We start from the raw sequence: 22,493 nt of genomic DNA on the forward strand, positions 1-22,493 counted from the left end.
CATCACCTTCTCCATCCCTCCTCTCTAGTCATACCCAAAACCAGTCTCTCCAAATAAGTTAGTTCTAACTTAGCGCTTCCAGATATAGATTCTTACCCTCTATTCATCCATCCATCTATTCAGAAGTTACTGGGTACCTATGTATAAGTTGCTGACCCAGGTCTTCAGGATAAAGTGATAAAAATACCCATGGTATTTCACTTTAAACTTATGTACAGTGTGGAAAAAAGAAGAAAATTGCAGAAAAAAAATTTTAATGTGCAAAGGCACCAAGAAGTGAATCTAGAGAGGAAGGCAGAACTCAGAGGTAGGCAATGCCTGCTGAGACATCGCAAGCCACCTTGACTCTACGTTCACTGGTTCTTCTATCTCAATCCCCGTGGGCTCTGCCCACAGTAGCTGGCTTCCACCTCCAACATTCTACTATTCTAGTAGACTTGCTCCTCTAAAGGTGACCAAAGACCGTCCCACTGACAGATCTAATAGACCCTCTTCAACACACTATGTCACTCGAAGAGTCTGCTGCATATCATGGGACTGATCATGGACTGTCCCTTATAAATCCTCCAACTGTCTTGAAACAGGGATACTACTTTCTCCTTGTTCTCCTTTATAATGTCGTTTATTCCTCTTGATCTTTTACAGGCTTTTCCACCCCATCAGTGGGGATTTCCATCAATGACCCAATACTCCCCTCTCCTTATGGTCCTGATGACAGTAGTCATGTTCACTGGCTTTACTAACCCCAGATTCTGATGACTCCCAAACAAGAAACCCATATCTGACCATCCAACTGAACATCACACTCCTGTTTCTACATGTCTGCAAGATACTCCACATTCAACATGTCCAGACTGAATTCTCCACATTTTCTCTCACTTTCTACTCCTCAAAACAGCTTTTCTGCCTTCTTTACATCTAGAATTTATTGATGTCATCACCATTTTGTATTAGACATGATTTGTTTCATTTTGTATCAGACTGTATCACTTTGATACACTGTGATACACTTTGACATCACTGTGTTGTATTACTAAGGTAAAATGTGAATTATTAAAAAGATGAATATCTAAAATACACAAGAACAACTCAACACTCATATATTTGAGATTCAGCTACATAGGTGAAGGAAACTCAGTAACTTCCTATCTTCAAAACTGAATTTTAAATATATTGACAAGGTTATCATATACAAATATATATATTTTTTCAGCATTCAACCTATCAATACATAAAATAGGCTCTTAGGTGTTTTTGTTTTTTTTTTCTCTTGATCCAGAATTTCATTGGGGAGGAAAAGGTCCTGGTCAAATACATCAACTGGGAACAGGTAATTTGTACAAAACTGTTCAGAACAGTTCTATTCACAAGAGCAAACATAATTAAAAACACCTCAAGTGCCAAAAAATAAAGTTATTTAAAACACATCAATATACTTGATAATTCAGTCATTAAATCATAATAATGTGAACTCAGCCACTATATGAAGAATGAATATGAAACTAGACAAATAAATATAATTAAGTTTATATCTCTGTGCCTGTAGGTTTGTTTATATTAGCAAAAAGAAAATGTTAGATGGATTTTGTGAAGTGTAAAGGATATATCTGGGGTAGTCTGACTTAAGATACAGGTTGCCTGGTATTTCTTAAGTTTACTTTAGGACACTTGAGAGATATTTTCACTACATTTTCTTCCATATAAGAAAAGACTGACATTTGGAAGACTCCAACAAACTAAAAAACTCAGATAATTTTTGGATTTTGCTGTAATTTTGTAGATGCAGAACCCTCCAAATGTTCATTATGTTTTTCAAAGTGATGAATCTTAATTTTTCTTCTGCTAGGCTTACACATAAGCAATTAAGCCACATCTGCCATTTGAAAGAACAATTCCTGCTGAACTAGCCAGCCAGAGAAAACATCCTCTTTGGAGTTAGGGTACCCCTGCCTTCAGCTGAGTCCCACCCTTTATCCTCTGTGCTGAGAAGATCCAGCTCAGTGGACCACAGGGGTCTGAACGTCGCTGAAACCAACACGGTGATTTCCCAAGGGGGAGAGCTGACCCTCACAGAAGCCCCTCCTGTCTTCCCAGGCTAGGGTGGGTGAGGAGGAGCGATGGGAAAAAATAGGCACTTGATTCTATCCTGGTGAATCCACAATAAGGAAAAAAAGAAAGAGGGATACAGTTACGGTTTGCCATCCAGCAAAACGAACAAACAAAAACCCAGCTTATGTTTAAGATCACACTGAGATTGACTCAAGTAGGTGAGCCGAGTATATACACCCTCCTCTCTACCTCAAACATTTAAATTAAACAAAAAGTACACATTTGCCAAAAGATAAGGCACCCATCCCCGCCTACTGCCCAGCTCCGCAGGCAACCCTGAGCCCAGTGCATCTGTATTACAGCTGGAAGGCAGAGCACCAAACGAGGAAGTGTCCACTGCGGACCAAGCTCCCAAAGCTCCAGGACGATAGTGACAATGCTGCCCTCTAGTGGTCTGTGGCCAACACACACCGCAAAACCCAGAACTCTCCACCTCCTTTCGGATTCTTTGCTAAGTAAAAGAACAAGCCCTGGACAAGTCAACTGAGAGTGAGAGTTTAAATTTTCTCTGACATCATAGACTGACACTTCACTACTACAGAACATAGATATAAGGCAGATTTTGTTATTTCATGTGTTCACATGTGACTATGGTAAGCAGGCTGGAGAGTGGTATCTGAGAGGGAGCAAAGGCCCCATTCCTAAGGCAGAAAGATGCCAGTGATGGAAACAACCATCTCAGCTCCAGCACTGATGATGGTCTGGGGACTTTCTTAGTGATGACGCTGTAGGTTTTGAGGATGAACATTAAAAATGTATGACGAATATTTATGTCTTTATTGATATACAACCTCGAAGGCCACTGAAATACCAATGTCGACACTGTGAGACAAATAGGCTAAAATCCAACATAACGTAAGCAATGTGCTCCTAATTTTAGCTCTTGGCAGATGGGAGGAGAGTGGGGAGAGCAGCTTGCCTGCTCCATGCCCCTGCCCACTCGTACCGAGTCCACGTGGTGCTGCCAGCTAGGCAAGAGGCTGGATGTGTAAACACAACCTCACAACTGCAGAGTAAGCCCACACAGGTACCTAATCAACCAAACCCTTTGCGGTTTCAGCAGACACGGAGTGTTACTAGACACCGAGGGGAAAAAAATAACAGCACAAAATAGAAGCCTCCAAAGTAACACAGGAAACCTCCCAGAACATAGAACAACAAGACAACGGGGTTTAAATAAGGAATACAGGTGAAGCGACATGGAAGATCAATCTAGTAAGAGGTTCTACTAGATTAAAGGAGGTTCTAGGGGAGATCAGAGAAAATAGGTGATGGACATGCCTGTTACCGTGATCGTGGTGATGGTTTCACGTGTGTGTGCACAGGTCCAAACTCAACAAACTGTATACATTAAACGTCTGCAGGTTTCTGTACATCAATTAAACCTCAATAAAGTTATTTACACATTGACATAATGACTTCCCTGGTGGCTCAGATGGTAAAGCGTCTGCCTACAATGCAGAAGACCCGGGTTTGATCCCTGGGTGGGGAAGATCCTCTGAAGAAGGAAATGGCAACCCACTCCAGTACTCTTGCCGGGAAAATCCCATGGATGGAGGAGCCTGGTAGGCTACAGTCCATGGGGTCGCAAAGAGTCGGACACGACTGAGTGACTTCACACGCAGTTATTTAAGAAGAACCACTCGGTTCCAAAGAACACCAATGAGAAAGTTGACAAGAAAACCCACAAAATGGGAGAATATATCAACGAATCATTTATCTGATTGGACTCTAGCATTCAAAACATAAAAATAAGTCTTACAATTCAACAGTCGAACAACAAATAACTTGGTTAGAAAATGGGCAAAGATTTTGAATAAAGATTTCTCCAAGGAAGACACACAAATGGCCAATAAGCACATTTTTTAAAATGCCCAAACTCATTAGTCATTAGGTGAATGCAAATCAGAACCACAATGAGATACCACCCTACACCCACTAGAATGGCTACTACAAAAACAAATAAATAAAAACCAAAAATGACAAGTGTTCATCAGGATGCAGAGAAACGGGAGCCCTCATAAATTGCTAGTGGGAATGGCAAATGGTGTGATTGCTTTGGAAAACATTTGGCAGCTCCTGAAAACAGAATTAAGCACAGAGTTACCATATGACCCAGCAATTCCATTTCCTGGTATACTAAACTAACAGAAAACATATGTTTATGCAGAAACTCGTACATTAATGTTCACAGAGGCTATACTCATAATAACCAAACAGTGGACACAACTCAAATATGCATCAGTTAATGAACAGGGTAAACAAAATGAGGTGTATCCGTATTGGAATATTATTGAATATCATTATCATTATTTGGAATATTATTATCATTATTAGAATATTATTCAGCCCTTAAAAGGATTAAGTACTGATGCATCCTACAACATGGATGGACCCTGGATACATTAGGCTAAGAAGTCAGCAGACCAAATACTGTCCATATATTGTTTGGTTCCACTTACATGACATGATCAGGATGGGAAAATCTATGGAGACAGAAAGCAGATGAGGGGTTGTTAGGGGCTGGGATAGGAAGTGAATGGGTAGTGAATGCTAATGAATATGGGAATTTCTTTGGGGGTGATGAAAATGTTCCAGAATTAGATAGTGATGATGGGTCCACACGGAGAAGGCAATGGCACCCCACTCCAGTACTCTTGCCTGGAAAATCCCATGGATAGAGGAGCCTGGTAGGCTGCAGTCCATGGGGTCGCTGAGAGTCGGACACGACTAAGTGACTTCACTTTCACTTTTCACTTTCATGCATTGGAGAAGGAAATGGCAACCCACTCCAGTGTTCCTGCCTGGAGAATCCCAGGGACGGGGGAGCCTGGTGGGCTGCCAGACGTCTATGGGGTCGCACAGAGTCGGACACGACTGAAGCGACTTAGCAGCAGCAGATGGGTCCACAACCTTGCAAATATACTAAAAATCACTGAATCGTGTATTTTCAGACAGTGAATTTTATGTTGTTATTCAGCCACTAAGTCATGTCAGACTCTGTGACCCCATAGACTGTTACATAAATTATGTCTCAATTTCAAAGTACTAAGTGGTCCAAATATTTCCATTTAGAAACATTTACATGATAAATCTGAAGTACATTAGAGAGATTAAATGTAAAGAATAAAATTATTATACTTAGAACTTTTATGGAATATATTTGTATTCAGAAATCATAAAGAGGAAAGAAAAAGACTGATAAATTGGAGTATACCCATTTCAAAAATAAGACTTCTGAACAATACCAGCATCTTGATTGAAATAAAAGTAGCAGACTCAAGAGAAAAGATTTATAACATATATAACAAGGTATTAATATCTGGAATGTATAAGAGCATGTGAAGAAAAATCAGTATAAAAAATGGCCAAAAGCTATGAAACAGTTATTCATAGAAGAAAAAATATAAATATTCAATAAACATCTGAAAGGTTATATGGAAGATCAATAATAATAAGTGAGGTACAAATTTTAAAATTTGCTAGAGAACAATGTCTTCTGATCATTAAGAAAAGATTGCTTATAAAAAGCATTAGTGAAGCTGGGGGGAAATGGGTATTCACATTGACCACCAGTACAAGTGGAAATCAATGCAACCTTTTTGGAGAACAATATTTTCCAAAACTATGCATGTTAAAACCAAGGAATTCTATTTCTAAGAATCTGCCCTAGAAAAAAATTTACACATGTACACAGAGTGCAGTGTAGAAAGATGCTCACTGCAGCCAAGCTGTTAGAGCAAAATGCTGGAACACCCAAGTGTCCATCTGCAGATCAATGGTTGCATAACTCCGTCTACAATCATTCCATTACCCAGACCTCCCCACCTTTCCCGGATATCAGAAAAACAAGGCAATGTCATGAAAGAAATTCATTTTGAAAACAATATTCATAGTATGATCCCATTGATAGAAAGCAAAATGTAGTAAAATAACCTTCTATACACCAGAGGGTTAATACCACTGACTTGGGGAAGGAAGCTGGGTTAGGAAGGGGTCAAAGCGACTTCCACTTTTGAATTTATGTATCTTATTATCATCTGACTTTTTCCAACAAGAATAACAAATATAAAACTGAGGTAAAAATGTTAATTTTAAAAGTCTATCTACTGTTTAAGCAATACTGTTTAAGTCTAATTTTAAGTATCAATTTTAATTACTAATACATTATTAGAAGAAAGTTCTTACCTTCCAGATTTTCAATTTTTTCAATGTTGTTTAAAGCTAAATTCAAATATTCAAGTTTCTTGAGTTTGCTAACATTTTCTGAAACATACAAATAATGGAATTAGTTAACCTTCGATATAAAAGACATTTTTACATAATCTGTTATAAAAATGACAAGAATCTAAGAATCATTGCTATGCTATGCTAAGTCACTTCAGTCGTGTCCAACTCTGTGCGACCCCATAGACGGCAGCCCACCAGGCTCCCCCGTCCCTGGGATTCTCCAGGCAAGAACACTGGAGTGGGTTGCCATTTCCTTCTCCAATGCATGAAAGTGAAAAGTGAAAGTGAAGTCGCTCAGTCGTGTCCGACTCTTAGTGACCCCATGGATTGCAGCCTAACAGGCTCCTCCGTCCATGGGATTTTCCAGGCAAGAGTACTGGAGTGGGGTGCCATTGCCTTCTCCATTATGGTTATCCAAAATCATGTTGCTTTTCCAAACCTGTATCTGTACATCAGACATGGCTGGTTGCCTACTCAGCATCCATTTCTCCCTCTGTTCTTCCTGAAGGAACCCAGTTCTACTCATGTTTCTGCTGCTGCTGCTAAGTCACTTCAGTCGTGTCCGACTCTGCTCGACCCCATAGACTGCAGCCCACCAGGCCCCCCCGTCCCTGGGATTCTCCAGGCAAGAACACTGGAGTGGGTTGCCATTTTCTTCTCCAATACATGAAAGTGAAAAGTGAAAGTGAAGTCACTCAGTCATGTCCGACCCTCAGCGACCCCATGGACTGCGGCCTTCCAGGCTCCTCCATCCATTGGATTCTCCAGGCAAGAGTACTGGAGTGGGGTGCCACTCATGTCTCTACCCAGCCCTAACTCTGGGGTTAGGCTTAACCAAGCAGACCCAGTGCATGGCAATCCCATGTTCCTTGGTAGTGACAGCTCGGGAGGCCAGGCTTAAGTCAACCTGCCCAGGACAGTCTCCTGGCAACTGCGGTACAGAAGAGGGCGTGCACACCCTGTACTCCTGATCAGAAGGAATGGCCTGTATTTCATGCTTGTGAATTGCCTTTCTCTTTTTCCTGTTTGTGTGCTCAGTCACTCAGTCTTGTCTGACTCTTTGCAACCTTTTGGACTGTAGCCTGCCAGGTTCCTCTGTCCATGGGATTTTTCAGGCAAGAATGGAACACTATCTTTATTGACTCACAGTCATCTTGCAAAGCTGAAGGAATCAGCTGTCGGATGAAGCCCACAGTGGCTGGTGCAGCAGAGAGAATGAACCGGCCAACCAACCCTGGAGACTGGACAGTTTCTAGAATTAATAGTTGGGTTAGAGGATAGATTTCCTCACTGCTAAGTCACTTTGAGTTGTGTTTACCTTTGCTTGAAGTCAAAATCATTCTGATACAGGATTATGGTTTTAAATAAATATGTAAGCCCATATAGGCAAAGCAAAAGCATAAATAAGTCAAGGAATCTCTTGAGGAGGGCCCCTTAAAAGCAGCTTAAATAATACCATAGCTTACACTGCTGAGTGCTTATTACAAGCCATACAATTTTCTAAGCATTCTGCATATTATCTCATTTAATCTTCCTAATAACCCTATGAAGTAAAAACTACTGTTGTCTCCCTTATACAAATGAGAACATCAAGGTGCAGAAAATTAATCCAGTTATTCAAGGTTAAGTGGCAGAGCCAGGAAATCTGACTGCAGAGCCCGGCACTAAATCATTACATTGCACTTTTAAAGGACAGTCCTTTCTAAGATGACATGAATACAGAAAATTCTGCTAAGAAACATGCATCAGGGCAGGCTCACTTAACACTTCCTCTGCACCATTTTCCAGGGATATTATGACAGTCAAATATGATGATTTATAACCATCACCTTTATCATCATCAATATTCATCTAAAATTTATAAATATCACATATTTGTTCCCATAGACCTGAGAATAAAAATTCACCTCTCCGAGCCTCAGTTTACTCATTTTTTTCAATGAGGATTTTTGAACAAAAACCTTCTCTCAGCAGTTATACCATCCTAAGCGATACTGATGCTGACAAGAGTTTCAAACCAATATCCGAGTATTTGATCATCAGAGATTTGTAGAGCTCTAGAGCAAGAGAGTTCCAGAAAAACATCTATTTCTGCTTTATTGACTACGCCAAAGCCTTTGACTGTGTGGATCACAATAAACTATGGAAAATTCTGAAAGAGATGGGAATACCAGACCACCTGACCTGTCTCTTGAGAAACATATATGCAGGTCAGGAAGCAACAGTTAGAACTGGACATGGAACAACAGACTGGTTCCAAATAGGAAAAGGAGTACATCAAGGCTGTATATTGTCACCCTGCTTATTTAACTTCTATGCAGAGTACATCATGAGAAACGCTGGGCTGGAAGAAGCACAAGCTGGAATCAAGATTGCCGGGAGAAATATCAAGAACCTCAGATATGCGATGACACCACCCTTATGGCAGAAAGTGAAGAGGAACTCAAAAGCCTCTTGATGAAAGTGAAAGAGGAGAGTGAAAAAGTTGGCTTAAAGCTCCACATTCAGAAAACGAAGATCATGGCATCTGGTCCCATCACTTCATGGGAAATAGATGGGGAAACAGTGGAAACAGTGGCTGATTTTATTCTGGGGGGCTCCAAAATCACTGCAGATGGTGATTGCAGCCATGAAATTAAAAGACGCTTACTCCCTGGAAGGAAAGTTATGACCAACCTAGATAGCATATTGAAAGGCAGAGATATTACCTTACCGACAAAGGTCCATCTAGTCAAGGCTATGGTTTTTCCAGTGGTCATGTATAGATGTGAGAGTTGGACTGTGAAGAAAGCTGAGCGCCGAAGAATTGATGCTTTTGAACTGCGGTGTTGGAGAAGACTCTTGATAGCCCCTTGGACTGCAAGGAGATCCAACAAGTCCATTCCAAAGGAGATCAGTCCTGGGTGTTTATTGGAAGGACTGATGCTGAAACTGAAACTCCAATACTTGGGCCACCTCATGCAAAGCGTTGACTCATTAAAAAGACCCTGATGTTGGGAGGGATTGGGGGCAGGAGGAGAAGGGGACGACAGAGGATGAGATGGCTGGATGGCATCACTGACTCAATGGAAATGAGTTTGAGTGAACTCCGGGAGTTGGTGATGGACAGGGAAGCCCGGCGTGCTGCGATTCATGGGGTCGCAAAGAGTTGGACACGACTGAGTGACTGAACTGAACTGAACTGAACTGAGATGCCAAAAATTATAACAGAGGTGCCAAAGATTGTAATAGAGTCCATACCCCAAACAGAAATACATAAAGTTATCATTGTTAAAACTGCACAATAAAATACCTTTCCTTCTCCATTTTTGTTATATGTATAACCCACTAAATGCTAAACTGTATAACCTCTAAATGCTAACTGGTAGAAGAAAAGTTAAGATTTGTTTTGTAAGGGTTTCCTAGATTAAATTAAATCAAGGACAATGGGCCAAACTGATTAGAAAACAAAAAAACCCCAAAAATCTCTATAAGGAAAAATATACAGAGCTTCCTAGGTGCCTGGAACAGGGGGTTACTGTTCTAGGCCAAACCATCCTGGGATCAGTTCCCACCCAAAGGCTTTATATAACCAGACCTACAAATCCATCCCCAGGAGCTGATCGTGGCTCAGATGATGAACTCCTTATTGCCAAATTCAGACTAAATGGAAGAAAGTAGGGACAACCACCACTAGACCATTCACGTATGATCTAAATCAAATCCCTATGACTATACAGTGGAAGTGACAAATAGATTCAAGTACCTGAGGAACTATGAACAGAAGTTCATAAGATTGTACAAGAGGTAGTGACTAAAACCATCCCCAAGAAGAAGAAATGCAAAAAGGCAAAATGGTTGCCTGAGGAGGTCTTACAAATAGCTGAGAAAGGAAGAGAAGAGAAAGGCAAAGGAGAAAAGGAAAGATATAAAGATCGGAATGCAGAGTTCCAAAGAATAGCGAGGAGAGACAAGAAAGCCTTCCTCAGTGGTCAATGCAAAGAAATAGAGGAAAACAATAGACTGGGAAAGACTAGAGATCTCTTCAAGAAAATTAGAGATAGCAAGGGAACATTTCATGCAAAGATAGGCTCAATAAAGGACAGAAATGCAATGGACTTAAGAGAAGCAGAAGATATTAAGAAGAGGTGGCAAGGATACATAAAAGAACTATACAAAAAAGATCTCAATGACCCAGATAATCATGATGGTGTGATCACTCACCCACAGCCAGACATCCTGGAGTCCAAAGTCAAGTGGGTCTTAAGAAGCATCACTACAAACAAAGCTAGTGGAGTGATGGAATTCCAGCTGAGCCATTTCAAGTCCTAAAAAATGATGGTGTGAAAGTGCTACACTCAACATGTGAGCAGATTTGGAAAACACAGCAGTGGCCACAGGACTACAAAAGGTCACTTCTCAATCCAGTCCCAAAGAAAGGCAATGCCAAAGAATGTTCAAACCACCACACAATTGCACTCATCGCACATGCTAGCAAAGTAATGCTCAAAATTCTCTAAGTGAGGCTTCAACAGTATGTGAACCGAGAACTTCCAGATGTTCAAGCTGCATTTAGAAAAGTCAGAGGAACCAGAGATCAAATTGCCAACATCTCCTGGATCATAGAAAAAGCAAGAGAATTCCAGAAAACGATCTACTTCTGTTTCATTGACTATGCTAAAGCCTTTGAGTGTGTGGATGGCAACAAACTGTGGAAAATTCTCCAGGAGATGGGAATACCAGACTACCTGACCTGCCTCCTGAGAAATCTGTATGCAGGTGAAGAAGCAACAGTTAGAACTGGACATGGAACAATGGACTGGTTCCAAATTGAGAAAGGAGTACGTCAAAGCTGTCACCTTGCTTATTTAACTTACATGTGGAGTTCAGCTCAGTTCAATTCAGTTGCTCAGTCGTGTCTGACTCTTTGTGACCCCATGGACTGCAGCACACTAGGCCTCCCTGTCCATCACCAACTCCTGGAGTTTATCCAAACTCACGTCCATTGAGTCGGTGATACCATCCAACCATCTCATCTTTTGTTGTCCCCTTCTCCTCCTGCCGTCAGTCCTTCCCAGCATCAGCGTCTTTTCCAGTGAGTCAGCTCTTCGCATCAGGTGGCCAAAGAATTGGAGTTTCAGCTTCAGCATCAGTCCTTCAAGTGAACACTCAGGATTGATCTCCTTTAGGATGGACTTGTTGGATCTCCTTGCAGTCCAAGGGACTCTCAAGAGTCTTCTCCAACACCACAGTTCAAAAGCATCAATTCTTTGGTGCTCAGCTTTCTTTATAGTCCAACCCTCACATCCATACACAACTACTAGAAAAACCATAGCCTTGACTAGACGGAACTTTGTTGGCAAAGTAATGCTTATTTAACTTATATGCAGAGTACATCATGAGAAATGCCAGGCTGGATGAAGCAAAAGCTGGAATCAAGAATGCAGGGAGAAATATCAATAAGCTTGGATAAGCAGATGACGCCACCCTTATGGCAGAAAGCAAGGAGGAACTAAAGAGCCTCTTGATGAAAGTGAAAGAGGAGAGTGAAAAAGTTGACTTGAAGCTCAACATTCAAAAAACTAAGATCATGGCATCTGGTCCCATCACTTCATGGCAAATATATGGGGAAACAGTAGAAACAGCGGCAGACTTTATTTTCCTGGACTCCAAAATCACTGCAGATGGTGACTGCAGCCATGAAATTAAAAGACGCTTGCTCCTTGGAAGTAAAGTTATGACCAACCTAGATAGCATATTGAAAAGCAGAGACATACTTTACCGACAAAGATCCATATAGTCAAAACTATGGTTTTTCCAGTAGTCATGTGTGGATGTGAGAGTTGGACCATAAGAAAGCTGAGCACTGAGGAACTGATGCTTTTGAACTGTGGTGTTGGAGAAAACTCTCGAGAGTCCCTTGGACTTCCAGATTAAACCAGTCAATTCTAAAAGAAATCAGTCCTGAATATTCATTGGAAGGACTGATTGTGAAGCTGAAACTTCAATACTTTGGCCACCGGATGTGAAGAACTGACTCACCGGAAAAGACCCTGACTTTTGGGAAAGTCTGAAGGCAGGAGGAAAAGGGAATGACAGAGGATGAAATGGCTGGATGGCATCACCCACTGGATGGACATAAATCTGAGCAAATTCTGGGAGTTGGTGATGGACAGGGAAGCCTGATGTGCTGCAGTCCATGGGGTCACAAAGAATCAGACATGACTGAGTGACTGAACTGAACAAATCCACCCCCCAGTTCAGGCCGCCCTGAGCCGTTCAACTTCTGGCCAGGCCTGAGGCTCATGGAGAGACTGTGACCAATGGAGATTCTGCGAGCGGATCCTCTAAGGCTCTGAGTCAGTAAGTCTGGGGTGAGGCCCTGGCCCCATTTTAACAGACCCCGGACAGGCCTCAGGTGACCCCTGGAGCCACACCAAGCAGAACCTACCCCCCACCCCACCGCCAGCCCGTCTGGAGCTCCCTGGGAAGAACAGAGCTTCAGCAAAGGCAAGTGTTTTGCAAACTGCTCCCTCTAGGGCCCAAGAGCACGTCTGAATCCTCCAGAAACAGTTGTACTTGCTAAATAAGCACCTAAACGCCTATGGGTGGAGTTGTGCTGAAAAATCCCATTATTAGGATTTAAAAGCATGTTTAATTTAAGAATACTTTGGAAGCAAAAATTCAAGCTTTCTCACAGCTCTGAAAAGGACTGAAACACTATGCTGCTAATTAGTGATTGTGACGGACCAGCTGTGGAGATGAAGATTTTGGGAACTCTTAGAGAGGCACAATTAGGACAACTCTCTAATGCCCTCGTGATAAAAGCGGGTGGTTTTCTGTAACAGCCTTTTTGATAGGACAATGTGCCAGAGTTTCTAATTTCTGGTAAAGTACAAGATGCCGAAAATAAGTATCTGAAGGAATATAATGAATTTTAATAAATCTTCTAAAAGTATGCAAATTCTAGACTTTTTGTTTCCCTAGAGCCCATTTTTGGTTATCCAGTAAGCTTCAGGTGACTAACTGCATCACCAGAGCTTCTAACCACAGCGATGCTACCACTGGGGGCCAGGTACTTCTTTCTGGTGGGTGGTGAGGCGGGCACAGGCCTAGGCACATGGTTCCGTTCAGCTCTGATACCACACACGTCTGTGTGTCAGATGCTGTTGGCTCCTTTTCCAGATTCAAGACTAAGACACAGATCAACAGTTAACTGACTTGCCCAATGGCACAGTTTTTTTAGTGGCAGAGGCAGGGTTCGAACCTGGATCTACGTGCTCATACCACTAAGCTTCTCTGTGGCTTTTCTCAGGGTTGGGGGGGGGGCGCTCCTCCTGTTTCCATGTGGCAGGACCCCCCATTAGTGGGACTCCACAGGCTTCTCTTCTCTCTGCTCCCTTAACTCATTCTTCCCAGGGGTGGGGGTGGCAATTGGATGGGGAGGGCCGACTCACCTCATGGGAGAAGGAACTGGGCGTACCCGTCCACTCTCTCCTGGTCTGGGGTCTCCACCCCCTCCTGCCACAAATCACATAGGGAAGCCTGTGGTGATCGAGTTCTGCACGCAGCTGGGTGGTGTGTATGTTTAATTCTGGGGACACTGCAAGAGTAAGCCATACTCTCAAGTTTTTACTAGTTATATTGCTGATTTTGGGTTCTCCATCTACCTGTTTATTTTTACCTCTCATTTCATTCCAAACTGGAGCAGCAAACAGGGCTGTCATTGTGAACCCCTCTCAATACCCAATCCTGAGCACGATTCCTGGCACACGGACTTTCTTGATACATGATAGCAGTAGACCTAGCTATCCCAGGCTGGGATCTGACAAGGATTTCCTCAGTTCTCACATAATCCTTTCAGGTTCATGACAAATGCCTGCATTCCTCTCTTTGACACTTTTTAAAAATCAGGTTTTAAAGGAATAGGTCAACTAATGTGTTCTCAGCCATCAACGGGTCCTCCTGACTCCTTGATGGAGATCCCCGGGGCAAAAGAGACAGACCGGGCACAGAAAGGCTCGGGGAACCAGTTTCATCAACAACCACTGAGAGATGGTTGCGTCTATTCCTCCATGCAATTCTCTTTCTTCCTCTAAGAAATAATACTGCATTTGCCAATATTCTGCCATTCAAAATGTTAAAGAAACTATGAGAACAAAGTCCTGAAGACTTACCAATTTTTCCGATGAGGTTATTTTGAAGATAGAGGATTTTTAAATCCCGGCACCACTTGTCAATATGCTCTAGTCTTTCTATTTCTTGCTGATGCAAGGAGAGTTCCTCCAGGGAAAAAATTACACAGTCATTGTGCTCGGCATTCCGTCTAATGAGATCTTCTGTGACTGAAAGAAAATGTGTTACATATTACATCTCCATCCCCATTAATATTAAGCTATTAATGCACTGGGTTTTCCTCGCAGTGAGATGTGAATTCTCCAGGCCCAAGTCATTTTTCTGAAGGAAAGAGATCAGAGAAGTGCTGCCTCCTGTTGGGAGTTTTTATGACACTAGTGTAACTTGGAAGAAAGAGGCGACGATCCATTTTGTCTTATGCTGGAATCTACGTACATTTCGCTGGATGGATGGAGACCAAGTTGATTGGTAATGACCATGAGGATTGGGATCCTGAGGTGGTATCACATCAAACTGGGTGAGACCCACTAAGTAATCCAAGACGGAGGCATGGCACGGCTGACAGGGCAGAAACAGGACAGCATCTCCATTCAATAGCCACAACCATCCCGTAAGGAAAGGTTCACTCACTCATTCATTCATTCACCTGGTATTTATTTAACTAGAGTGGAAGAGACAGAAGAGAAATAACCCCAGATTTTACAGGGCAATCTTATAAAGCAACCACCACTGGATCTGTTTCCAGGAGGAATGAAAGAAGCTGATCACAGAGGGAGGGGTTGCAAGAGCCCCACTCCCCCCTGACAAGAGTGATGCATAGCACTGGGCTGGCCTGATGCCACAGGCCAGGAACATATGATGATGGTGGTGCCAAGGGACTGGAGACAACACTTGTGTCCACAGTTGCAGCCAAGAACAGGATACGAATCCTCTTTACAGTTGGGTTGTAAAAACTTTGGGTTGGCCAAAAAGTTTGTTCAGCTTTTTCTGTAACATGGAAAACCCAAATGAACTTCCTGGCAACCCAATATATAATAAAAACAAGGAGGCAATCACCATGGAGAATACTTGTACTTTCCAGTGCTATTAAAAAAACTATGAATCCATTTGAACCCTCACATTTTAGGTGGAATGTGGAAATAATCACATCCATCCCACAGGATAATAAAGCTTCTCCTCTTGCCATTTACAGGGTGCCAAGAGTTGTCCTAAATGCTTCGCGTGTATGAACATGTGAGTAGGGACCATTGTTATTTACATTTGTTAGATGACGACTTGAGGCTCAGAGAGTTTAAGTAACCTGCCAGGGCCCAGCTATTATAGTAAGTGCTGGAGCCAGGTGACGGTGTGCTCTGAACCACCATGCTCCACTGCCCCAAGCGTGAGCAAAAAAGAGCCTCTCAAAAAGCCTCAAGCTTCCTGAACGTACAAGCTCCTCTAGTGGAGACAGAGCTCTCCAGGTGCCCCTCTTCTGCGTCACATCCTTACAGGTGAAGTCTGCCTTTTTTAAACAATGTGAAAACATGTACAAACTCCATCATTTGCGTGCAGTTAGCTGAACCCCCTGCTACATCCAGTGGTGAGAGGCAGGGTGCGTGTAATGACGGTTCTTTGGAAGAAAGACCAGGGCAATGCAGAGGCTGAGAGATTCGTTTCTCAGGTGGCACATTGGTAAAGAACTCATCTGCCAAACAGGAGACATAGGTCCGATCCTTGGGTTGGGAAGATCCCCTGGAGAAGGAAATGGCAACCCACTCCAGTATTCTTGCCTAGGAAATCCCATGGATAGAGGAGCCTGGTGGGGTACAGTCCACGGGGTTGCAAAGAGTTGGACATGACTGAGCGATTGAGCATGCAACAGCAGAGCTGGCTGCAAGCTAGGTCCTGGGAGGGGGCAGGCCAGAGAGGCGAGTAGGAGGCTAAAGGGGCAGCCTCCGCAGCCCTGCTCTCTGGGATCCCTACCGCAGGCTGCACTCTGCCATCTCTGGACACCACTGCTGTCATTAAACTGGCTTAAAAAGACTGCTCTAGTCAAGGAAAAGAAAGACAATACATGTTCTGAAAACCAAATTTTTAAGAGAAGGGAATTAAAACTACTCTTCCCACCTCCCACTACCAAAGTTGGTTCTAACAGCTGGAATCAGCTGGGGACAGCCAAGTTGAGGACACATCAAAGCTGCTGTGTAAAGTCAACCGTATTACCTGCCTCTGCAGTTGATGTCTAAGAATGCTCTTTACAAAGATGCAACGTGGGTTAAGGGGTTGAGATGACACTACCAATGTTACGTCAGCTAACCTGATGAAACGTGGGAGTGACGCACTGTGATGATGCAGACAGACCCTCGATGACTAACGGTGTGTATGTGACTCCAATGACACAAATCCATGGGGCAGGAAGTGGACTTTGAGGCCTTGCGTCCACTAGACCTGGAGTCAATGGGCCAGGAGGATGAGCCCTTCCAGAGCCTGTGCCCTCCCCTGCAGACCACTGCCCCCGGGCGGAGCAAGGAAATCCTCTGCCTCCAAGTCCCACACTGGCTGCTTCTGCAGGCCACACCGTCGGGCACGCACTCCTTCACCCAGAGGTGTCCGAGGAGTGGCTGCTTTCTGGGGACATGGATGGCTTGGAAGTGTTGGCTGGAGTGTCTGCCCTCATATGTCAGCAGGAAGGACCAGGCTAGAGCCAGGGATGGCAAGAGGAGGGAGGTGTGGGCAAGGGAGCTGGCACAGAATCCAATGAGCTTGGGAAACATATACTGAATGTGGCGTTCTGGGTTGTTATGAAGGTATACTCGTCAAGGAAAGAAGATGCGTTTTATTTAGCAGTTTGATGTATAACTTGATACATGTGCCTCCACTTATATTCCTGCCCCAGTTCCCCAGTTGCCCTGGCTGAAGGCTTGGTTGGGTACCCAGCTTGAAGACAGCCTAACTCGAACCCTGCAAGAGCTGTCATCCAAGGATATGGTTAAGGTGAATGTGTGCAGGGCATTCTGATTGCATCTGGAGAAGCCTCGCCTGGTCTCCGGCCTGAGGCAGCTACACCAGCATCTGCACAGGCCACGTGCTGCCTCTTGGGGATATGAAAGGTGTCACAGGTTTCTCCTGCTCTACCGTTGTGCAGGCTTTTCTGATCTGTCCAACCCTGGAGACTTGCTGGTCCCTCCAACTGCTGACTGAGTTCCCACTGATGTCGAATGTCCTTCCTGTGTTCTCTTGCTGCCCGTGTCTTAAAAATCTAAGAGATCCTTTTTATTATGCTATTACGTGTGTTAAAGGGATCATTTGTGTGCAATTATCAAATCCTCCCTTTCAGAGGCATGTAGATATTAGGAAGGAATTATGTTGACCTCCTAATCATGAGAATTAAGAAGATAAAAATCACTCCTAGTTGAAAGCAGTGTGGAGGGGTGGAGGAGTTGGCATAAATAACAAATTGATACCCACACACACACACACCCACACGGGAGAGGGGGGGCTAAGGTTCATTCAGCATACTGGGTAGTTTTGCCCAACGGCAACAATTATACACAACTAGGATAGATTAAAAGAAAATGGAAAATCACAAAGGAAGGTGGAACTGTGAAGGTCTGGAGTTTCCCAGAGGCCCTTTTCTGAACTCCTCTACATTAAGCAAACCACTGTGCAGCATACTGTTTCAGAGTGCTCAGGAAATTGTTCCACAATACTGCCTCACCTGTAATGGCAAACATCAGTACAAAAACCAGGGTCCCCGAGAAGCAATGTGTCAGAGTATCTACCTGGTGCATGGAGATTATAGTGCTTCAGACTTTTAAAGGAGAAAACATTTTGCAGTTTTATGTACAGTTTAGACCAAACATTCTTTAACTCCAAGCAGTATTGTGTACCTTTAGAAAGCCCTACTCCAAATAACACAGCCCTGCATTTATGAATAAATCACTTGAGGCACTTAAAAAGGCTTTGGAAGCATTAATGCATCCCCATAAGACTATCTCAAGACAGATGGTAATACAATGCCTATTTCTGGGAGACAGTGAAGGACAGGGAAGCCTGGTGTGCTGCAGTCCATGGGGTCACAAAGAGTCGGATACGACTTAGTGCCTGAACAATAATAATCATATGGTAGAGGAGAACATGCCAAGGCACTTACTATATAAAACATATTGCTTTCATTTCCTTCTTGGGGAAAATTCAAACAGTAAAATACAAGACTCAGATAGACACCGGAGAAGGCAATGGCACCCCATTCCAGTACTTTTGCCTAGAAAATCCCATAGATGGAGGAGCCTGGTAGGCTGCAGTCCATGGGGTCGCTAGAGTCAGACACTACTGAGCGACTTCACTTTCACTTTTCACTTTCATGCACTGGAGAAGGAAATGGCAACCCACTCCAGTGTTCTTGCCTGGAGAATCCCAGGGACGGTGGAGCCTGGTGGGCTGCCGTCTATGGGGTCGCACAGAGTCGGACACGACTAAAGCGACTTAGCAGCAGCAGCAGCAGCAGATAGACACGGAGAAGTATCTCACCTATAGAAGGCTGTAACCGATATCTGAATGAGCGGTTGATGAAGGATACTGACAGTTATAACCACAGATTCATACTCATCTCACTAAAAGAAAAAGGTTTAATGGAAACTCGTGCAGAGGCTTCTTTTCAATTCTTTAATATGACTGGGTTCTCGATACCTCGAGAGAGCATCCATGAAAAAACCCTACAGGGTGGGCAGGGCAGAGGGCAGGAGGAGAGGTTTTCAGGAATATCAGAGGTTGTCACACTGTGTTTGCTATGACAGAGCTTTTCTAGAACAAGGTTCTAGAAGCTCACAAAGCCAACAATGCAGTGTTTGTCCTTCAGGCTTTGTATCATGTTTTGTAAACAACTCACCCTTTCTTGCCAGGGTACAGAAAAATCAGTAATGTATGCTTAAAGCAGATTCTGCAGAATTTTTAAACATCTTGAAAAACCAGCGGACACATACATGAAACAGAGATTTAACATAAATACATAGAAAGGGGTTGTTGCTGTTGTTTAATCCCTCAGTCGTGTCTCTTTGCAAATCCATGGACGTAGTGCAACAGGCTCCTCTGTCCATGGGATTTCCCAGGTAAGCATACTGGAGTGGGTTGCCATTTCCTTCTCCAGGGGATCTTCCTGACCCAGAGACTGAACTCACCTCCTGCATTAGCAGGTGGATTCTTAATCACTCAGCCACCAGGGAAACCCAAATGACGGGGTCACAAATAGGTAAAGATTTCATCTTGTAGCATCTAAACTTTTTTCCTTTTCTTGTTTTCCATGGAAATTTTTAGAAACAGGATTTCTCAGTCACTTGCCCTGCCTCTTCTCACTGACTCAGGGTTATCTGATTGTTGGTGGTCACAGGGATCCCATCACACAGTTAGGGCACTGACAGTTACAAATACGGACAGACTATACAAGGCAAGGACAGAAGGATCCAGAAAGTACTGTGAGTTCAGAGGAGGGAGTGACCCATGCTACAGAGCGACAGAAGAAGGTCAAACAGGGCATTATGCAGGAGAAGCCTGGGCTGAATCCTGAAACGCAAGTAGACATTTGGCAGATGTACCAGTAAGGAAAGCACGCCACAGGCCGTGACAGATGCCATGAGGCCCAGCTCCCCGCTTCCGGCCTGAAGATGACTTCCTGCTGATGGGAGGGCAGCCCTCAGCTGCCCACCTTCTTTGAAGTCACCCCAGCTGCAGAGACATCTCAACCAAAATCATGCCCCTCCTCCCAGGAAAGCCTGAATGATATGGGGCTATAAAGGCCCAGCCCTCTCAACCCAACTTGGAAAAAACCAGAGGTCCAAGTTCAGAGCTCCTTTCACAAGCTCCAGGCTGGTTAGCTAAGGCCTTTGTTAAGATGCATCCCAACCCGATTTCCCTCTCTGCTGGACCTGGCTTTCTTGTCCAATGACACCTCCTCATACACTTCCTGCACACTTGCCTCCACTGAGAAGTCTGACTCCTGGGGAACCCAGCCTGGAAGAGTGGACACCGCAGGTGGTACACAAGAGCAGCCGCTGCCTTGCACAGAGCACTCTGCGCCTGGTCCCCACTGACAGCAACCTCACATGGCGGAAGGTGCGAGCCAGTCCCTGGGTCCTCTTTCCTAAGGACCATCAGCCCAATACGAGGATTCTGTGTTCATGACCTAATCACCTCCCAAAGGCCTCACCTCCTAATAACATCACCTTGAGGGTCAAGGTTTCAACTTATGAATTTTGGTGGGAAACAAACATGGATACTAGTGGAAGGGAACACACGGATAAGAGTGATGCAATCAGGCATTAGAGAAATACAGGGGAAATTGTAACTTAAAGGAAGATTGTGTTGGGGTGGCTACCACTGAAAACACAATTTACAAGGTAAGGCTGAGAGTCACAACCGAACATTAAAAGCTGATTGTAAACACCAGACTCCTATATTGGTAGCAAATAAAGAGGTTTTCTCCCTGAAAGTGAAGGACAGAGAGAGCTGAGAACCAGGCCAGGGACTAAATCACTAGAGAAGCAGAGCCTTCAGGTTCCAGACACGCTGGGGTCACAGGCACAGGATTTAGCCTCCAGCCTATGATAACTAAAAACCAAGACAAAATACAGGAAAATAATGTTGTTTTTTTAAACTTGTCATTGAGAAGTCGAAAGGAAAAAAAGTATTTTGAACAGAATATAATATGAAGAAAATAATCAGTATATCAAAATCTGTGGGGTACAGCTAAAACATAACTTCGAAGAGATTTATAGCACTAAATGCCTATAGCAAGAAAGAAAAGAGGTCCCAAATATCCGCTTCCTCTTTGAGAAACAGATCCCAAGATGACAGAGATGCTGGAATGAGCACACGAGAACCTTCAAGCAGCTGTGTTGGTTTCCTACAGTGGCAGTAACAACTTACCACAAACTTAGCTATTGACAGTTCCGCAGGCCAGAAGTCAGATATGGGTCTCGCCTACCTGATATTGGGGTGTCAGGGGGATTACATTCCTTTCTGGAGGTTCCAGGGGAGGACCCGTTTTCTTGCTTATTTGAGTTGCTGGCAGAATTTGGTTCCTTACAGTAATAGGACTGAGTTCCTCATTTTATTGCTGATTCTCAGCTGAAAGCCCCCCAGATTATAGCAACTTCAGCAGCTCAGAAGTTTCTGCCTCCCCAGCTCAAGAAGTTTGCTTGAATTCTATCTCCCTTTACCGCAGCAGGAAAGTTCCTCTAGACAGAAAACTGGGGTAACAGTGGGGCACAACTTTTGCATTTCCCTTCTCGCAAGGGGCACAGTTATGTCCTGAAAACAGCTACCTTATTCATGTTGCCCAATTTCACAGTTTTTTACAGAGGAAGGTTAACTCCAATACCACTTACTCTATCAACGCTGCAGAAAGAAGCCCTAAAATGCCTCCTATTTATGACTAAGCACTTTAACCAAGCTTTTCCAATGGCCTGTCTCAAGAGGGCTTCTGTGGTACTTATTTCAGACTCTTACAGGGAGGATTAAGCATCCTATGCAGGTAAACCATTCAGCAGGCTTATGGAACACTCTCCAAGGAAGACTGGATAAAGACAAATTATGCACAAGTTTAAATCGTCAATGTTCAAGTGCACTGTCTGAGCAATTTCACTGTGACCACTCATATAAACTTAAATGAATATAATAGTCAAACTATTTTAATTTTCTTAAGGCAGAGAACATGTGCCAAACCATTCCTCTTTCAGTTACATTAATGAATAATTACAGAAAGGAAATAACTGTTCCAGCTGTAAAGCATTATATTGTCAAATAAATTAAGTTAAAAACAAAGTTAAGCAAATCAGCAGTCTTTAGTACACAGTTCAGTCTGAAAATTAAATTAGGTCTTCCATAAAAAATAAGGGCTTCTCTGATAGCTCAATTGGTAAAGAACCCACCTGCAATACAGGAGACCCCAGTTTGATTCCTGGGTTGGGAAGATCTGCAGGAGAAAGGATAGGCTACCCACTCCAGTATTCTTGGGCTTCCCTTATGGCTTAGCTGGTAAAGAATCTGCCTGCAATGTGGGAGAC

The 22,493-nt window shown here is 43.5% G+C and overlaps 1 protein-coding gene across 3 annotated transcripts in view; it reads right to left on the bottom strand.

Moving 5' to 3' along the window:
• LRRC6 (leucine rich repeat containing 6) overlaps positions 1-22,493 on the bottom strand; it is a 71,221-nt gene that overhangs the window by 44,961 nt on the left and 3,767 nt on the right. For all 3 annotated transcript variants that reach the window (XM_010834767.1, XM_010834766.1, XM_010834768.1), the window contains exons 2-3: positions 14,496-14,663; positions 6,298-6,375 (exon numbers count right to left, since the gene is read on the bottom strand). In XM_010834767.1, the coding sequence (XP_010833069.1) occupies positions 6,298-6,375; positions 14,496-14,663 (246 nt within the window). The remainder of the gene's footprint in view (positions 1-6,297; positions 6,376-14,495; positions 14,664-22,493) is intronic.

This window comes from Bison bison, unplaced genomic scaffold (assembly GCF_000754665.1).
Source record: "Bison bison bison isolate TAMUID 2011002044 unplaced genomic scaffold, Bison_UMD1.0 scf7180017864036, whole genome shotgun sequence".
Taxonomy (NCBI): Eukaryota; Metazoa; Chordata; class Mammalia; order Artiodactyla; family Bovidae; genus Bison; species Bison bison.